This window comes from Bicyclus anynana, chromosome 4 (assembly GCF_947172395.1).
Source record: "Bicyclus anynana chromosome 4, ilBicAnyn1.1, whole genome shotgun sequence".
Lineage (NCBI taxonomy): Eukaryota > Metazoa > Arthropoda > Insecta > Lepidoptera > Nymphalidae > Bicyclus > Bicyclus anynana.
Window position 1 is genome coordinate 16,159,023 of NC_069086.1, and position 19,916 is coordinate 16,178,938.

General features: G+C 35.7%; 1 protein-coding gene across 2 annotated transcripts; it reads left to right on the plus strand.

Annotated features, from left to right (window-relative positions):
- Window positions 1–3,399: 3,399 nt before the first annotated feature.
- LOC112053503 (kynurenine aminotransferase) lies at window positions 3,400–19,864 on the plus strand. Of its 2 annotated transcripts, none has more exons than XM_052891516.1 (10): window positions 3,400–4,728; window positions 4,909–5,070; window positions 5,635–5,788; window positions 6,260–6,386; window positions 7,248–7,357; window positions 11,519–11,768; window positions 12,930–13,096; window positions 16,332–16,518; window positions 17,182–17,345; window positions 18,559–19,864. In XM_052891516.1, coding segments are annotated over exons 1-10 (1,386 nt in total). In that variant the 5' UTR covers window positions 3,400–4,726; the 3' UTR covers window positions 18,622–19,864. The 2 variants fall into 2 exon arrangements, with proteins under 2 accessions (XP_052747476.1, XP_052747477.1); XM_052891517.1 differs by having other exon boundaries at window positions 3,406–4,720.
- Window positions 19,865–19,916: the final 52 nt, after the last annotated feature.

Below are 19,916 nucleotides of genomic sequence, written 5' to 3' on the forward strand. Positions count from 1 at the left end.
TTACGAATACATTTCACATTTATAGCTACTAAACTTTAATATTCTGAGCACGTCTCAGAAGAGCATCATAAAGTTTTAATAAGTAGGTATACGAGTATATTCATGTTGTCACTCGGTCGAATCCGTTAACACCACACGAGTCTTGCAAACTTCCACCTACTTACTTTGGTAAGGGAGCCGGGGATGCTAAATTTGCAGTTACTAAAGCATTAAGGCTCAAAGTCACTCAGCATGCAAGCTATGCTTGAGGTTTCTCTGCGTGACCGAATCAGGAATTATGAGATCTACAGACGAACCAAAGTCACTGACATAGCTCAGCGAGCCGCGAAGCTGAAGTGGCAATGGGCAGGGCACATAGTTCGAAGCCGATGGACGTTGGAGTCTCAAGGTGCTGGAATGGCGACCCCGCACCGGAAAGCGCAGTGTTGGTCGACCCCCCACTATGTGGACCGCGGAAAAACAAGCGGGTTGCAGGGAGCCGCTATAGATGCTGGCAGCTCGAGACCGTTGTGCTTGGAGGTCCATGCAAGAGTCCAGCAGTGGACGGCTGATAAGGTAAGGTAAGGTAAAGCATTATGGGGACTGATTAGATTTTGTAGATAAGATAATAGGAAGAAATAGAAAGAATACGCTTTAGCCAGAGTAAAAGAAGTTTAGTGGTGGGGACAAAAATCTACTTACGGCTTCGTCAGAAAATGTTAGCAGTTATTAGGGGCTTATTTCCTTTAAAATATAAAAAACGCGCTCATGACTGGAGAACAGAAATATAGGCATAAGTTAAGTGTTTTATTTTGTATACCTTTGGAACCCTTCCATTCCCTTGCGTTACGCAAATCATTAGATTTTCCAAAAAGCACACCTTTTACCTTTTAGCTAATAAGTACCAATCTTATAGCATAACTGTCGTGCTGGTTGAGTATTTTTGCCTAAACGTAGGTACCCATCAATATTAAGGGTTCATATTTTGTAGGAATACTCAACAACGTGCTAGTTATGGTATATACTCCGTGTAATATGTACATCCAAGCTACAAGCTCCAAGCTTGGAGAAATTAGTAATAACAGGCATCACTGACGGGAAAAGACCGAGGGGCCGCTCACCAACACGATGGGCTGACCAGCTGAAGGAGGATAAAGGGACGAAGTTCTACACTATAGCAGCGATGGCCACGAACAGAAGCCGATGGAAGGCGTGGATCCGAATGAGGCTGGGATCTTACCAGGACCACGATCTTCAGTAATGAAGGAACGACTATAGAGAGAGAGAGAATATGTACATCTGTTGCGCTCGAGTAAATCCAAAAATACCATGTTCGGCTCCCTTACTACTTGGAACGAACTTAGCCGACGTATTCGTTTAACTTAACCCTATTGTTGGAGTTGGGATTAACTTATTTAAAACTTTGTCGTATGGCTTTCACTACAAACTACGAAGTTACACGGATTAACATATAAAGTTTGTCGCACATAATGGTGTGATCTCTCTTCAGCTGGGTTCGTATCGTACCTATTCGTATTCAAAGTATATGCGTATTTGCGCACACAGTATACACTAAACTAACTGCCAGAAGAAGCCTGGAGTGGGGAAGTCGGCGATGTTAGTACACCCCCGTGCCTCGGAGACCACGTAAAGCCGTCGGTCCTGCGCCTGATCTTACACCGTGTCGGTCTGCCGTCCCATCGGACTATGAGATTGGTCGCCGTGGCTGAAATAAAAAAGCAATTCGGTAGGAAGCATATTAATATGCACTAGAATATTATATGATAAGAAAAAGGAATCCATTGTAGGTACGAGTAGGTAGGTAATCAAAACTGTCTTGAAAATAATTAATATATATCTACACATACACACACATAGGACATACTTCATTTTACAAACAAGCATATGAAGTACATCTCACTATAGTCGAATAATGAATTCAGCGATCTCTTTTGAAGTTTCCTGTGATACCATTTTTTATTGAATCAAAAATAGTGATGTGACAAAGTGAACGAATATTCACTCAATATGTTCTGAACCAAATTAGTAAATAATTTTAATAAATAACAGTTACATCTGTTATTTATTAAGAAATTTCTCAGTCTAAGGCTTAATAATAAACGTAAAACCTATTTTGAATCACAGTGATAAAAATAAAATTATTCTAAGACCTTATTTAATTTGACTTATCTCCCATCAAGAACAAACAACTAAAGAAGTTAACAGAAGAATAGCAAACGGCTGGAAGAAGTACTGGTCACTAAAAGAAATCATGAAATGTAACGAGCTAAGCATGACAATCAAATTAACTGCAGGTAATCACTGGAGGAGGGTAGCACAAAATAGAACGGAGTGGAAAAGACTGGAGGAGGCCTATGCCAACAGGCACTCCGAATTACTCGACATAATATAATATATATGTGTATTACTCAACTCGTATATTCGGAATAAAGGGCTTATTATTATTATAAGTTTAAACTAGATATTTTAAAATGGAAGATAAAATGTAAAGAAATATTAAAGGAGTTCCGATACCAACACATTAGTGCCTGCTCAGTATAGAACCGTATGCACTCTCGTTGATCTTCGGAGTACCGATATATACCGAGTCACAAGTTTATTGTTATTTTTTTCTGTCTCTACTTTTTCTTCATCTTTATTTTCATCATCAGACGATTCTAAACTTAGTGTTTGCGTTGGCTTAGGCTCTATATATTTGTTTAAAATTGTAGTTTTTTGACCATTTGACACCAGTCGAACATTTGAATATTCATTGTTTATTCAATGCAAACAAACAAACAATCAAATCTTTCCCCTATATAATATTAGTATCTATATTAAGTCGGGTTTGTTACAATACTTACAACACAAGAACGGCTGGACCGATTTGGCTGACAATTGGTGGAGAGGTACCTCAGAACCAGGAGGACATAGAAAAGGGTACTTACTTAGGGTAGAGGTAGGCTTGAGTAGCTTGGCTTAAATTTTCAAATCGGAAGTAGTGGTACCCTCAGAGATCAGGGCATATAGGTAAAAAATTGATCAATTACATAATTTACACAATTTTTCTTTCAACCGTCTGTCACTAAGCGCTATGATAGAAATTTCTGTTTAAAATTCCTCTTTGAGAGTGAATGATCTGGGGCACTATTTTTTTACCTATACAGAACAGGACATCACTATGACAATAAATATGGTATCATTATTTTACAAAGTGACATTAGCATCTGTCAGAAAATTCGCACGATTATTGATTATACTATAATGTGAATGGTCACGGAATCTCGAAAACCACTTGACGTAGCAAAAAAAATTCCCAGGGAAATAGTTGATTTATTTTTTATATACAAAAAAAATGCCATATTCTTAAATAAGACCAATATTGCCATTCTCCTCCACCTAGTCGGGAAATACCTGGAAATACTGTATTAGGAGTGGGTACGACAATAACCAACGGGGCGGGGTGATGAGTCCGACCGCTCTTTTCGTTGATCTATTGAGGCTCTAAAGAACTATTAGAAGACGTCCGATAAGACCAGGTTTTGCAAAAGGAGAAGATTAAAACTTTCCAAGGGCGAACGAAATTGCGGGCGTCCGTAGTATATTAGCTACATAAATAAATACTTTCTTGATAATGTAATAGGTAGTACCTACAAGTATATTGAAGAAGGAAAGAATCTAAAAAAAAAAGGTTTCATAATCTTGAACTAAGCTGAAACTTGAAACTCAAAAACTTTTTTATAATATCTATCATAGATTTCTTGTCTTGTACATATCTACCTACCTACATACCTACATTGCGGATCGTTATTTAGAATACCCATCATGTAAGTACCCATACCCATGTCGTAGTTCCAAAAACATTCAACGTGCATCAAATAAATAATTTAATTTAATTGATAGGGCATGAAAATAATGGATGAATATAGATGATTTTTCATTAAAAAGACTATTTTATTAGAAGCTCCATGCATACGTATGAAATCTATGGAAAAGGAATAGATTAAAAACTTGAGAACCTGGAGCACAACATTTTTTTGTCAATGTCGTATGTCATTTGTCAGAAGAAACATCAAAGTCATAATATTGTCAACTTGTCAAACGCAATTGCCAACTTCGTTAGACATTTGAAGTTTGTATCTGTCAGCTGTCTTTATTTTGAAGCCCGTCCCGCCAGTTCGTGACGCAGGGTTCCCAACTTAGGGGTTTTCCCCCAGATTTAGGGGGCAAATAAGTGAAATGGGATTTTTTTAGGGGTCTGAAATTTTTAGGGGTATTTTCAGGGATTTTTTGACTCTTTAATATTTTTAAATTGATTCTTTCTTGGCCTAGCGACTTATAACGACATATAATACGTTATTCTACAACCACTCTGAGGCAATTGGAGGCAATTTTCATCGAATAAAAAAAATTGGTAAATTTATTCATTGTCAACATGTATGATTTCAAAAAATCTGAATCTTCAGATAAAGACGTAGTATTTTGTCTGTATTAAATATAGACTTTTGAAACATATGACAGCATATTATTTCTAAATTTTTATGAATTTATATTTTTTAGGGGGACAACTCAATAATTAAGGCGATTTTAGGGGTTTTTGACACCAACTTTAGGGATAAATATTTTGGAGAGTTGGTAACACTGTCGTGACGTCTGTGAAACGCATTTCCAAACAGCTGCTTGATTGCGGACGTTATTTTTATTTCCTGTCCACATGTAATAGAATCGTCATCGGTATTCGGTAGATATGTAAATTTTTTATCCGTATCTATGTATGCTTTTATTTAAATACTAGTTATGCTACATCATTATTATAATCTATAAAACCAGTGGGAATTCTTGGCCTTCACTCTTGTTTACTTTTTGATAAGGTTGATAAGGATCAAATCTTTTTGTAATTTATCTAACAAAGTGTGTTATCATGTTTAGGAGACGTTCACTTCTTGCCGGGTTGAGAGTTCACAGCAATTGTGCAACAATATACAGAAATACGAGCAATAAGACTGTAAGAAGAGAATTGAGTGCAAGTGCAGTTATGAGTGACAAATTCAAGCTCCCTGCGCGGTACGGAGCCGGCGAAAAGAGTGTATGGTGAGTTAAACTCATTTTAATTATGATGATGAGTGTAAATTCTGAGTAATTACGTTTAATTACCGGCTATTTACATTTATGTACTTAGTTACTCTGTATTGTGTCTATTGATTATGTAATTGCTCAAATAATACCCAAATAATGTAATAATCGTCTATTTTAATGTGGTTAATAATTTTTTCTACACCCATTTCATAATCTTAATCTTCTCAATATAAAACCTCAAACCATATCACAATAGTACAACAACCATACCCTACAGGTTGTTTGGTAAAGTTCATTACACATGGGTAAACCGTGCTACAATGATTTTTTTTTAATTTTTAAATAGTTTCATGGCGTTGGCTACAAAAATTCAGTTTTTCTTTTAAGAGACAAAATGTAGGAGGCCACACTGATACACAATCGAGGAGATCATGCTAAATGCCCATTATATGTTATTTACTAAGTTTTGCTTATTAAGGTATTGTATGCCACTGCACGTAATTAGCCATTGTATCATTCGTGCTACTACGGCCCTCATTACATCTAAGTGGCATATAAAACTATTTTTTGTGTTTGTAGGGTGGAATACATTCAGCTGGCAGCAGAATACAAACCTGCGGTTAACCTGGGGCAAGGCTTTCCCGACTACCATGCTCCTGACCATGTCACTAAAGCTCTTGCCAATGTTGCAACCGGAGAGAACCCACTGTTCAACCAGTACACAAGAGGATTTGTAAGTTTTTCTCATATAAGTGTATGAAGTCTTGAGAAAAATCACTAGGATTTAAGAAAAATTATGAATGACAGTAATTAATATACTCATTCTCTCTTTTCACTCAAAATTCACTCACTCAACTCTAAATAAATTTTGTGATAATTACTCCAAAACTAAGTGAACAAAACAATCTTTAAAAAAATTCTTAAAAATTAGAGAAAGTCTGCAAAACAATTCATTGATTCAACTTAGTTCAAATGAAAACATCTGTGAAACATTTTACAATATCTTTAAAATATTTTTTTAAGGGATTTATAATACAAACATGAAACATCAGTCTTTTCTGGATATACTTTGTAGAATGTGCACAAGAACTTTATTATCTAGTTCCTCCATCCCTTTTCTACCACAGAAATCTAATGCAAAAAAAAAACAAATAAACATTAGCAACTACATGTTATAAAATTTTTATAACTTTATTATTTCCAGGGTCATCTTAGGCTGGTGCAAAATCTCGCTAAACTGTACTCACCTCTGGTAGGTAAAGAGTTGGATCCTATCAATGAGATCTTAGTAACAAACGGAGCATATGAAGCATTATTTTCAGCAATCCTTGGTAAGCACTAGAATTGTTATCATGAAGTAACACAGTCCAACTTTTTTTTTGTGTTCAGTTACATCTATCAGTGATCAACCTGCAAGGTTCTGCTAGTCATCTTTGCTAAGCAAAGATTATTAGCAGAACCTCGCGGCTAATGACATCTTGAGACCAGCCTTCTATCTATACAGGGATAACCCAGAATTTGAACTCCAATAGTCCATGTGTCCTCCAAACTCAATTGCCGATGAATGGAGATGGTAACAGTTTTTTAAATTGTATATAAATTAAGAGTACGCTAATAGTAAAGCAATTTTGTAAAGGTAACAGGGTATCTGCGATCATTACTTTTAGAGATACAGGGATTTGCGGGGCTGCCGCGAATCCCTGAAAAACGCCCCATACAAAATGGTACGAATTAATGACGTCTAGTTACATAATGATCGTTAGATTTGTATGGGTGTTCAAACAAAATTACTAATATCTTTGTTATTTGTGCGTTTATGTTTATAGTTCATTTATGAAAAAATATCACATTTAATGTAAGGAAGCTAAAACTGTATGAATTTTCATCTAATTATGATAAAAGATTTTTAATAGATTTGAAATTTTACAATCTTATTTATTCTGCAAATATCCAGACAATCTTTGCTTTTTATGTATAAATTAGTTAACATTGTTATTTACCCGAATGTAGCATAAAAATCAAACCTAGTCATCATCCCCTTTACTGATAGTCCAGTGTTAGTAGATACTAGATATGCCGATAGAGAAAAGGTGTAAAGGCTCAGTTATTTGCAAATATTAAATAAAATAATTCATTCTTCATAATGAACTTCCACAAAGTAACGCCTACTTCTATTGAATGGTTTGTTTCAGGTCATGTGGACGAAGGTGACGAGGTAATAATAATAGAGCCATTCTTTGATTGCTACGAATTCATGATCAAATCAGCGGGAGGCGTGCCTAAGTTTATTCCCTTGAAGCCTGTAAGTATTCAAGTGTTTATACCTACTTTATTTAATTTAAACAAAAGCTATCTGTTATTATGTAATTATAATACGATTATTGATTCCAGTCAGTAAAATGTAAACTGCAACTGTCACTGAAATGTCATTTTGCTGACTGGAATTAATAATCGTACATACAATTAATCTATACTAATATTATAAAGCTGAAGAGTTTGTTTGTTTGTTTGATTGAACGCGCTAATCTCAGGAACTACTGGTCCGATTGATGAGAAAATTCTTTCAGTGTTAGATAGCCCATTTTGTAATTATAATACGATTATTAATTCCAGTCAGTAAAATGTAAACTGCAACTGTCACTGAAATGTCATTTTGCTGACTGGAATTAATAATCGTACATACAATTAATCTATACTAATATTATAAAGCTGAAGAGTTTGTTTGTTTGTTTGATTGAACGCGCTAATCTCAGGAACTACTGGTCCGATTAATGAAAAAATCTTTCAGTGTTAGATAGCCCATTTTGTAATTATAATACGATTATTGATTCCAGTCAGTAAAATGTAAACTGCAACTGTCACTGAAATGTCATTTTGCTGACTGGAATTAATAATCGTACATACAATTAATCTATACTAATATTATAAAGCTGAAGAGTTTGTTTGTTTGTTTGATTGAACGCGCTAATCTCAGGAACTACTGGTCCGATTGATGAAAAATTCTTTCAGTGTTAGATAGCCCATTTATCGAGGCAGGCTAGGTATTATCCCCCTATTCCTACGGGAACGGGAACCACGCGAGTGAAACCGCGCGGTGTCAGCTAGTCTTACTTAAGATTATTAATTCCAGTCAGTGAAATTACATTTCAGTGACAGTTGCACTTGTCATTTTACTGACTGGAATTTATAATCGTACTATATATAATTGAATTACTGACTCATAAAAAATTAAATAAATTAACCCTAAGAACTAGAGATGCGCCGAGTAACACTTTTGCCGAGTAACGAGTACAGAGTTTTACTCGGTTCAATTTTTTTTCAACCGAGTACTCGGCCGAGTAGCTCGGTTCAGTCAAATTTCTATTTCGCACGCGTAAACAAGTATTAATTCAATTCAATTCAATTCAAAATTGTTTATTTCAAGTAGGATTAGTTTACAAGCACTTTTGAAACGTCAAGTTTGACTATTTGTAGTGACTCTACCACCCAGCTCAGAAGGCGCAGTCTGAGAGGGCGAGAAACTCAACAGTTGCTCTTTTAAATCTTTCATTTTAATTTTATTTAAATTTAATCGAGATTTTCAAAGATTTCCTAAATTACTAATAAATACTTTTTGAATAACACTCTTGTTCTAATTATATCTACCTAAATAATGCTTTTCTTAAACAAAGTATACTCGGCATTCACCGACCGAGTTATTCGGCCGAGTACGAGTATCAAAAAATCCGCCGAGTACGCCGAGTACCGAGTATCAACCGAGTACTCGGCCCATCTCTACTAAGAACTAATTTTTGAAAACTATTCCTCAAAGGGGTTTACCTAAAAATCCTCTATAGTAGACTAACTGTGGAATTCATAGACGTTGTAGAGGTACCCCCAGGGGATCATTCACCAGTTGTCAAATTCTCAAACAAATAGAGGTTAAATTCGACACTCAGCGGCTGAGTGATCCCCTGGGGGTGCTCCTACAACGTCTATGAATTTTTTTCAACGAATTCCACTGTAAGTCGCAGGCACCAGTTAAAAACAAATGCTTGCGACTTAGTCTGCTATATCTTAGGGTAATTTATTTCTATTTTTATGAGTCAGTCAGTCAACTATCTAATTACATATATAATAGGTAGGTACATTACACAAACAACATATTAACAAAAATAAATAAAAGTGTTATTTATGCAAATTTGTAATCGTAAGTACTAAAAAATAATTGTATGTGATATCGAATGATCGCGTAACTTTATGCTAAATATCGTATTTTGAGATAATGACGATGCAAGTTGTGTTTTATTGTACCTAATATGCCTCATTGGCCCCGTGGTAAGCTGGTTCAGCCACGGTCAATGAATTCCAGGGTTCTTTTTTTTAATTCTTTACCAAGTTAGCCTTTGACTGCAATTTCACCTGATGGTAAGTGGTGATGCAATCTAAGATGGAAGCGGGCTAACGGCACGGCTTCTACACGGCATCGTACCTGAACGCTAAATCACTTGGCGGTACGTCTTTGCCGGTAGGGTGGTAACTAGCCACGGCCGAAGACTCCCACTAGCCAGACCTGGACCAATTCAGAAAACCTCAATCGGACCAGCCGGGGATCGAACCCTTTGTCTTGTAAATCCACCGCGCGTACCAGACAGGCCACAACATAATATGTACAAATTCAGGCCAACAAAAAATACCTAATCAATTAACCATAACCTATTAACCGCGGGGCTAATGAGGTCTTAAAATAATTTATCATTATCACCCTAATCCCACCAACCGCAATGGAGCAGTGTGGTGGGTCTTAGCTCCATATCCCCCCTCCTGTAAATAGGAAGGCCTGGCCTTGTAGTTAGGCTGTTAAAATAGGCTGGTAATGATTGTGGATAACTAGAAAGGTTTTGTGATTTTACCTACTAGTGGATGGATTTTGACGCAGTGGATTTTTAGACGGAGGTCCTGGATTCGATCCTCGGCTGGACCGATTGAGGTTTTCTTAATTGGTCCTGGCTAGTGGGAGGCTTCGGCCGTGGCTAGTTACGACCCTACCGGCAAAGATACCGAAGCGACAGAAACCGAAAGGGGTTTTCCTCCCGCTCCCATCTTAGATTTTATCATCACTTACCATCAGATGAGATTGTAGTGTCAAAGGCTAACTTACAATGAATAAAATATTAACTAATAAAAAGTGTATGTTGAATTTTTAGAAAACATGTTGCAATTTCGTCAACAGATAATACCTACTCAATATATTGTATTTTTTTTGTACAATTCATAACGATTTTTATTAGACATATGGATAACCTTTTTCTTCAGTTGTTCACTATCACTAACCTCAGATAATATTATCTGTGACATTACCTACTGATCTGTATTCATATGTAACAGTCTTGGGATGTTTTACGAGGTGTAGAAAATTATAGTACAAGACTTTATATTAACTATCAAACTTGATTTGTCTCGCGGGGGGCGAGTAGCGATGAATGAAAACCCCACGACTGATGCACCTCACTTCCCCGCACGCACGATTTCACACCCGCGCAGTCTTTCCCCGGTTGGCGGTTGCATTTTTCTATTTCAATCTGAAATATTTTCTTGTTTCGTCCTTTTTAGACAGACCTCTTTTTATGTAGTCGGGTGTCAGTTTTAAAACTTTATTTATGTAGTCGGGTTATAGTTTCTAAACTTTAATTACGTAGTCGAGTTACAGTTTTAAACTTTATTTAAGTAGTCGGGTTATAGTTTTTAAACTTTATTTACGTAGTCGGGTTACAGTTTTCAAACTTTATTTACGTAGTCAGGTTATAGTTTTTAAACTTTATTTACGTAGTCGGGTTATAGTTTCTAAACTTTATTTACGTAGTCGGGTTATAATAGTATTTAAACTATATTCGCGTAATCGGGTTACAGTTTTCAATTTTATTTACGTATTCGAGTTACAGTTTTAAAGTTTATTTACGTAGTCGGGTTACAGTTTTTAAACTTTATTTACGTAGTCGGGTTATAGTTTTTAAACTTTATTTACGTAATCGGGTTATACTTTTTAAACTTTACTTACGTAGTCGGGTAACACCGTAACAGTTTTTAAACTTTATTTACGTAGTCGGGTTATAATAGTATTTAAACTATATTCGCGTAATCGGGTTACAGTTTTCAATTTTATTTACGTATTCGAGTTACAGTTTTAAAGTTTATTTACGTAGTCGGGTTACAGTTTTTAAACTTTATTTACGTAGTCGGGTTATAGTTTTTAAACTTTATTTACGTAATCGGGTTATACTTTTTAAACTTTACTTACGTAGTCGGGTAACACCGTAACAGTTTTTAAACTTTATTTACGTAGTCAGGTTATAGTTTTGAAACTTTATTTACGTATTCGGTTTATAGTTTTGAAACTTTATTTACGTAATCGGGTTATAGTTTTTAATTTTATTTACGTAGTCTTTTTCATTGTAAACCTACAAATCATAATATTTGTGAACAGAAACCCAGCCAAGATGGAAAAGAAATGACCTCAGCAGACTGGGTGTTAGATGAGAAAGAGTTGGCATCTCTATTTGGCAGTCGCACCAAGATGCTGATACTGAACACTCCTCACAACCCGGTGGGGAAAGTGTTCACAGCGCAGGAGTTGCAGACGTTGGCTGATCTGTGCAAGAAACACAATGTGCTGTGCATTTCTGATGAGGTCTATGAGTGGATGGTTTATAAGCCACATAAGCACATAAGGATAGGTAGTATTGCTTTTATTTTTATTCTTTAACTACCGCCTAGTTCTCGTTCCCGTGGGAATATGAGCATAAAATATAGCCTACTAGCATAAGCCCGCGACTTCGATGTAAACTTTCAACCTTTATTTCACCACTTTAGGGGTTGAATTTTAAAAATTCTTGAAACACATTATATTTCGTATTTTTTAATGGTTTATGAACAAATTTTAAAAATTATAACTCTAAAAATGAAGGACTTTCGATACAAACTTTCAACCCCTGTTGTACCCTTTTCTATTTTATTTTAGGGTCAAAATGTTGCTCCTAAATCTAATTTACCATTATACCAAAATTCATCTTGATCGGCTCAGCCGTTTAGCCGTGAAAAGGTAACAGACAGACAGACTTACTTTAACAATTATAATATTAGTATAGATGATACTCGACAAAGCTTTTTTTTTTAAATAATATTCTCCATGTCTTTTTTTTTAAATATGACCAACATTCCCGTTCTCCTCCAATCAGGAACTAATTATTATCATTAGTCGGAAAAGACTGCTAGGAATGGGTGCGAAAATACTCCAGTGAATAGGGTTTAAACCACGACTCTTAACGATTCGAATCAAATGAGTCTGCCCTCTTTAAGGTATAATTATAGAGGAATCAGAAGAGTATAGTTTTTGAGTTTCGTCGTAAAAAACGAGCAAAAAATCAAATCTTACCTCTTTATATAGTTTAAACATAAAATATATTATTACGAAACTAAGATAACGTCTTATAACTTAATATTAGTCTTTCACTAACTATTATCTTTTGTTCATGTAGTTATCAACCCATATTCGGCTCACTGCTGAGCTCGAGTCTCCTCTCAGAATGAGAGGGGTTTGGCCAATAGTCCACTACGCTAGCCCAATGCGGATTGGCAGATTTCACACACGCAGATAATTAAGAATATTCTCAGGTTTCCTCACGATGTTTTCCTGCACCGTTTGAGATACGTGACATTTAATTTCTTAAAATGCACACAACTGAAATTTGGAGGTACATGCCTCGGACTAGATTCGAACCCACACCATCCGTAATCGGGGGCAGAGCTCATATCCACTGGGCTATCACGGTCGGTCTTGTTCACGTGATCTTCCATAATTAGTATAGATAGTCCAAAATAATGTTGTATTGACACAGCCACGTTGCCCGGCATGTGGGAGAGGACCATCACGATCGGCTCAGCTGGCAAGACGTTCTCGGTGACCGGCTGGAAGACCGGCTGGGCGTACGGACCGGCTGACCTCATGAGGAACCTGCAGGTGGTGCACCAGAACTGCGTGTACACGTGCTGTACACCTATACAGGTAATAGGCTAGTTGAGACTTTTTTAAATGGCCCGATAGTTAATTATCGTTCTACTACATTGATTTTTTTTTGATTTTACATGTTAATTTTACTTTTTAAAAATATTTTTGACAATACAAGCCAGAACGCCTGTCGGCCATGATGGTCTATATTTCAACTGTTTCATGACGTCACCTTAACAAATCCATTACAAACGTTTAGTACATTATGTAACACTGTGACGTCACATAATGGACGACAGCGGTTTTGATGTTTGGAAAATTTAAAAAATACACAATTTTTAAATTGAGTTTTATAAGAAATCCTTAACTTTTATTAATTAATATCTCAGACCAATTAATTATTGTATAGGACCTGCCTCGCTAGAGGTTACTTTTCTGTCAAAGTATATGATCAACGATCTAATGCGATTATAAAAACTGTCTCTATAGAATCGATGTTAAATAGTTGTAATCTTGTTCGTCGGTTAAAGGGCTCCGTAAAAATACCTTTTTGTATAATTGAATTGTGTAAAAAACGGGCAAAAACTTCTAGTTTAGTATAAGTTAAATACCAAATCTAAGCTCGTTTTCCTCAGAAAATGACAGACACTTTTGTTTTTGACTATGAGTGCGATACAGGTCCTTCTTAGATAATTGATCTGAGATTAATATCGATATATTTCGGACCCTTATTCCATGTACTATGCGAAATTAATATTGTTTATATTCAATTTGACTTACTTATAACTCGTGTGCATTAACTTGGCACCTCTTTCCTTTGTCTATCGGAGAATAGTCTCTAGATCATAATCCGATCATACTATATGGTGCTGCAGGCAGTGACAAACAATAATTTTTTTACCTACGGGCAAAGAATGATCTACAAAACCTTTTGTCACAACATGTAGCAACATAAAGAAATAAAAGTTAGAATTTTTTTAATAGACAGGATGCTTGAAAGTATTTAACACAAAGACCTTATACTTATAACAAGACTGTGCACCTAAAACTTTTGCTAAGCTAAAATGAGATCTAGTGTTGTTGACTTAAGGTAGCTATTTCTTTATAGGTGATAGCTAGCAAAAAACGGTCCTGGCGAGAGGGCTCCCAATGGTTGTGTGTCCTTGTCTGACGTCTTGCCAGCTTAACTAATTATTGGGCTTGGTAGAAATGGTAGAAAATTTTATATTTTGCATCTTTATGATTTACCAAAACAAACAATCCATAATCTTTGAAACTTATTGTAATATATAATAATATATATAATTATAAATAATAATTATTTCGTTGTATTTAAATCATAATCTATTAAAACTGAGTAAAAGTAATACTTAAAAGTTTTAGACTGGTAATATTAAATGCAAGATGGTGGTTTGTTTTTGTTTACTTGTTTGGTTAATTTTCGTGCTTTGATTTGCGATTTCATAAATTTTCCTATTTAACCTGTATGTTTTTCATGAAAAATGGTGAATTCATTTTGTGACAGGGTGCACAAAAGAGTCTTATCCTGGTAGCAGCTTTATTTTCCACGGGAAAGTAAAAACAACAATAATATTCTGTAGGGTCACCATGAAATAAGTAGATCAAAGATTTTTCAAGTTTCGTACTGTGGTCACGTAGTAATAGTTAGGTAGATACTAGATAAGTACCGACTTACTTTAAATTACCTTGAAAATTTAAATCTTGCAACGCCTTTTTCACATAATTTTAATAATAATTTTTACTCGAAAATGAATACGTTTTGTGTTTGTACAAATATAACTTTAGACAAAATTCAGTTTAATTTTTTTTTAGTGTCCCCGAATTTAGTTGGGGAAAAATTAAAAAAAATATTTAACTCTTCATAGCTGATGATAGCAGTTCTAATTTTAAAGTTCATTCCGGCCCTTAATTGCCTTAATTCCGGTGGGAAGTAATTTGTATGAGTTATTCCCTCCCTATGGTGGGAAGCAGCATTTTCCACCCAATACTCAGATCAAAACAACACAACTTTCCGAGTATGAGAAATGAAAAAAAATATTCCAATTTAATCCAAGTGTAAGTGAGCACATTCTAAAATAATATATTTTTACTCACAATAAATTAGGAAGATGTAGGTAGCATATTTATGTAGAATCAATATTTATTAGTATACTTATACGATCGTTTTTAAAAGCTATTTGTACTGTGTCCTAATTTGTCATGGTCACCTAATTAGAAAAGGACACACAACCATGGAGAGCCCTCTCGCTCGGACCGTTTTCTTCGCCATAGTGCACAGTCTAGTTATAAGTATAAGGTCTTTGATTTAACATAAGTTCAAGGTGTTGACGAGTCCACTTATAGAAGCCGAACTGCATAACTAATATATTTTTAACTACAAATCTTTTCATGTTTTCATACAAAGTAATTAAAATAATTCCGACTATCCATGTAACACATGCCTTTAATTTATCCTTGCATTTTAACATATATGAAACTTGGTTACGTCATAGTTATAAGGGACACATTTTAAAATCAATTTACAAAAGAAATATTGTTTACCCCAAAAATATTAATTTTAGAACAAATGTTCCTTGAATAATTTTAATTAATTTCCGGTAAAGAACATAATCACAGAGTTATGGGAAATACTTCCCAGCACCCTGTATATGTGATACTTGTTTTTCTCTATTACGCTTGAGTAATCGGGTTTTTATGTTTTTTTTAATCTTTTTTTTTTTTTATTCTTTACAAGTTAGCCCTTGACTACAATCTCACCTGATGGTAAGTGATGATGCAGTCTAAGATGGAAGCGGGCTAACTTGTTAGGAGGAGGATGAAAATCCACACTCCTTTCGGTTTCTACACGGCATCGTACCGGAACGCTAAATCGCTTGGCGGTTCGTCTTTGCTGGTAGGGTGATAACTAGCCACGGCCGAAGCCTTCCACCAGCCAAATCATCGATATAAATCGTTAGATGGGCCCCTCCATGCTAAAGAATGCACAATTTTATATCATTACTCAAAGACGTGAACGCACATTTTATCTTAGTACATAACGAGCGCATGCTGTGAGTGGACGTGGACTTAAAAAAGTATTTACTGTATTTAATCCCTTCATGTTCATTTGGGAAGTGTAAAAACACAAGCCACAACATGAATAAAGAGAAATGTGTTACGAGTGATGACTTACTCAATGTGCGCAACCAATGACAATTCTGCGACGCTTTAAGGCCTGTCTAACGATCTACGGTCGATGTTTATAATAATATTCTTAAATCGAATTTTTCAGGAAGCCGTGGCGCGTTCCCTCGAATTCGAACTAGCTCGGTACGACTCCCCGGAATGTTACTTCTTCTCCCTGGCAGAGGAGCTGGTATCAAAGAGGGATTATCTGGTGAAAATACTTAAGGAAAATGGATTCAAACCCGTTGTACCTGACGGAGGTTACTTCGTCATGGCAGATTGGACTAAACTTGGTGAGAAAGTTTTATTTACCCAGTTAGTAATTTTTTTTAAAGCATTACCATTTTAAACGTAAGGTACATAGATAGATACATGCTAGGTATAAGGGTGTGACCACGGCTCTACCACGACCATTTTTATTGTAACTATCACAAATTAAGCGAGTCTTTACAAGTACCATAAAAAAAACGTCACGCGTCTCCTTGACAAACTTTTTTCATATTTGTTTATTGCATTTCAAAATTTAACCATAACAACAATTACGTAAATTAATATAATAATCAATAATTACAAATAAAAAAGTGCTCCAGGTTCTTTCTTTAGTTTTTTAAACAGTTTTTAAAATATCTAAAAACATAAGATGCCATTTTTCTTAAATAAAATTGAAAATTACTGATGCGACGCTTCGTGTCGTACTGACTCGAGAATGTATTCGTTTTTGAATTTCGTATTTGTGACGGGTACGACACTGTCGTGTTTCGTACGCTCCACGTCATCTGCCTATTATTATTGATTAATCTGTGGTAACTTTGCATTACTATATTTCGATCTGAAATATGTTTTGTTTCCTTCTTTCTACGTAGTGAGGTATATTTTTTCAGTAAGAAGCAGTAAGCTAGCAATATTGACCGCGATTTCATCTGGTACAATACAATTTTACGTTTTTTTTTTGTTAGAGAATAAGATCGACCTATCTACGGAGCCGGACAGGAACAAAGACTACCGCTTCACCAAGAAGTTCGCCAAAGAGGCGGGCATACTCACCATCCCGCCCACCGCCTTCTACTCGGCGGACCATAGACACGTGGGCGAGAGTTATACGCGATTTTGTTTTATTAAGGTAAAATTGTTATCTACATCTGCTGGAAGTGCCTTAGAGTTTTGATGATCGGTCAGTCAGTGAGTGACAAAATTAGGAAACTGACTAGTTATAATTCTTAAACTTTTCAGTTGAGTGCATTTTAAGATATTAAATATCACGTGTCTCAGACGGTGACGGAAAACATCGTGAGGAAACCTGCATACCAGAGAAATTTCTTAATTCTCTGCGTGTGTAAAGTCTGCCAATCCGCATTGGGCCAGCGTGGTGGACTACTGGCCTAACCCCTCTCATTGTGAGAGGAGACTCGAGCTCAGCAGTGAGCCGAATATGGGTTGATAACGAACGAATTCTTAAACTACTTGTTCAAATTTGATGAAATTTGAAATATACCGTGTCTATAGTACAATGTCTGCTAGGGTGATCAAAATTCAAGCCTCTGATTTCATCAACAACGAAGTTACAGGGGATCGAAAATGGCTTGAATTACTTCGAGAAAAGTATAGTAAGGCCGTGCCCCCTTTTTTTTTTGCTCGACTTGCGAAGGCACTATCGTGCCCCCAGTATACTATGTGTGTGCCCCCGTGTACTATGCCGTGATAACCCAGTGGATATGACCTCTGTCTCCGATACCGGATTGTGTGGGTTCGAATTCGGTCCGGGGCATGCACCTCCAACTTTTCAGTTGAGTGCATTTTAAGAAATTAAATATCACGTGTCTCAAACGGTGAAGGAAAACATCGTGAGGAAACCTTCATACCAGAGAATTTTCTCAATTCTCTGCGTGCGTGAAGTCTGCCGATCCGCATTGAGCCAGCGTGGTGGACTTTTGGCCTAACCCCTCTCATTGTGAGAGGAGACTCGAGCTCAGCAGTGAGCCGAATATGGGTTGATAATGATGATGATGATGATGATACTTACTATACCGAACAAAAACCGAAGTTACCGACATAGCTCAACGAGTCGCGAAGCTAAAGTGTCAATGGGCGGGCACGTAGTTCGAAGAGCCGATGGACGTTGGGGTCCCAAGGTCCTGGAATGACGTAGGGTGGAAGCCTCCCACCAGCCAGAGATGGACCAATTAAGAAAACCTTAATCGGCCCAGCCGGGGATCGAACTCAGGACCTCCGTCTTGTAAATCCACCGCGCATACCACTGCGCCACGGAGGCCGTGATTATGATGAAGATACGTCCTTATCGATATATTTATTTTATATTGTATTTTCTCTTACAGAAAGACGAAAACCTTCAACTGACTGAGAAACTTCTTAAAGAATGGAATGCAAAGAAAAACTAGGTTTGGTATCAAATAATCTACATAATACTTTGCAGGTGAATATCACAAACCTACGCTTAAGTTTTTAACGTGTCAACAAATAAAATAAATTATTATCATGAATTTAATTCATAATATCGGTTATGAATGTAACTCGATCAATTTAATTGAATTCAATTGCTGCATCCACAGCTCAATGACTTGAATTCATATAACCCAACCAAAGAATTTAATTGAAATCATATTTTATTCACAATTCAATTGATTGAATATTCATAGCGTCCAAACACCATGGGCACTTTCAAAATTGCTTTGTGATTGTTTATGGTAAATTTTCAATTTATTTATGTTTTATAAACATTTAATTTATGATACAACATATATGTTTGATGTTGTATAGAATCCGTTCTGTAATTGACAAATAATATGTAGTTTAAAACAAATAAAATGTAACACTACCATAAATTTAATTCTTAGAATTTGGCTAATGAAAGTAGAGACAGAAATCGCCAGCCAAATGAAAAAAAATAAGTTGGTTCCAAATGGAATAACTGAGTTTAATACTTATATGTAACAAACAAAAAAATAATTTTAAAAAATTATGAAAACGCATAGTTTGTTTTAAATAAACCGTGATAGCCCAGTTGAATATGACCTCTGCCTCCGATTCTGGAGGGCGTAGGTTCGAATCCAGTCCGGGACATGCACCTCTAACTTTTCAGTTGTATGCATTTTAAGTAATTATCACGTGTCTCAAATGGTGAAGGAAAACATCGTAAGGAAACCTGCATGAAATCTGCCAATCCGCATTCGGCCAGCGTGGTGGACTATTGGCCTAACCCCTCTCATTCTGAGAGAAGACTCGTGCTCAGCATTGCGCCAAATATGGGTTGATGATGATGAAAACGCATGTTTTTTAATTTGTTTAAATGATTTTTTAAATTCATTAGCCAAATACTAACTGCATATACAAGTCAATAAATTGAATTCATACGGTGTAAATAAATGTTGCTTACTGATAAACATTATCTTTGATATTAAACTGGCTAATATTATAATTTTTAAGTGCCTAATTATCTTAATTTAAATGTTTGTTATCTAAACTGTATATATTTAATTGCAAATAAGTATGAACTCAGTGAAAAAGAACAAAACAATGTAAACAAATTAATTACTATGCATTTTTTACGCAAATTAAGTGTTATATTTAAGTAAATGTACCTATATTTTATTACTATTTTAAATACATGAAATGCAATTTTGATTTGTGGTAAATTTATTTCATCCAAATCTACATGAGCTGAGACATTAGATTA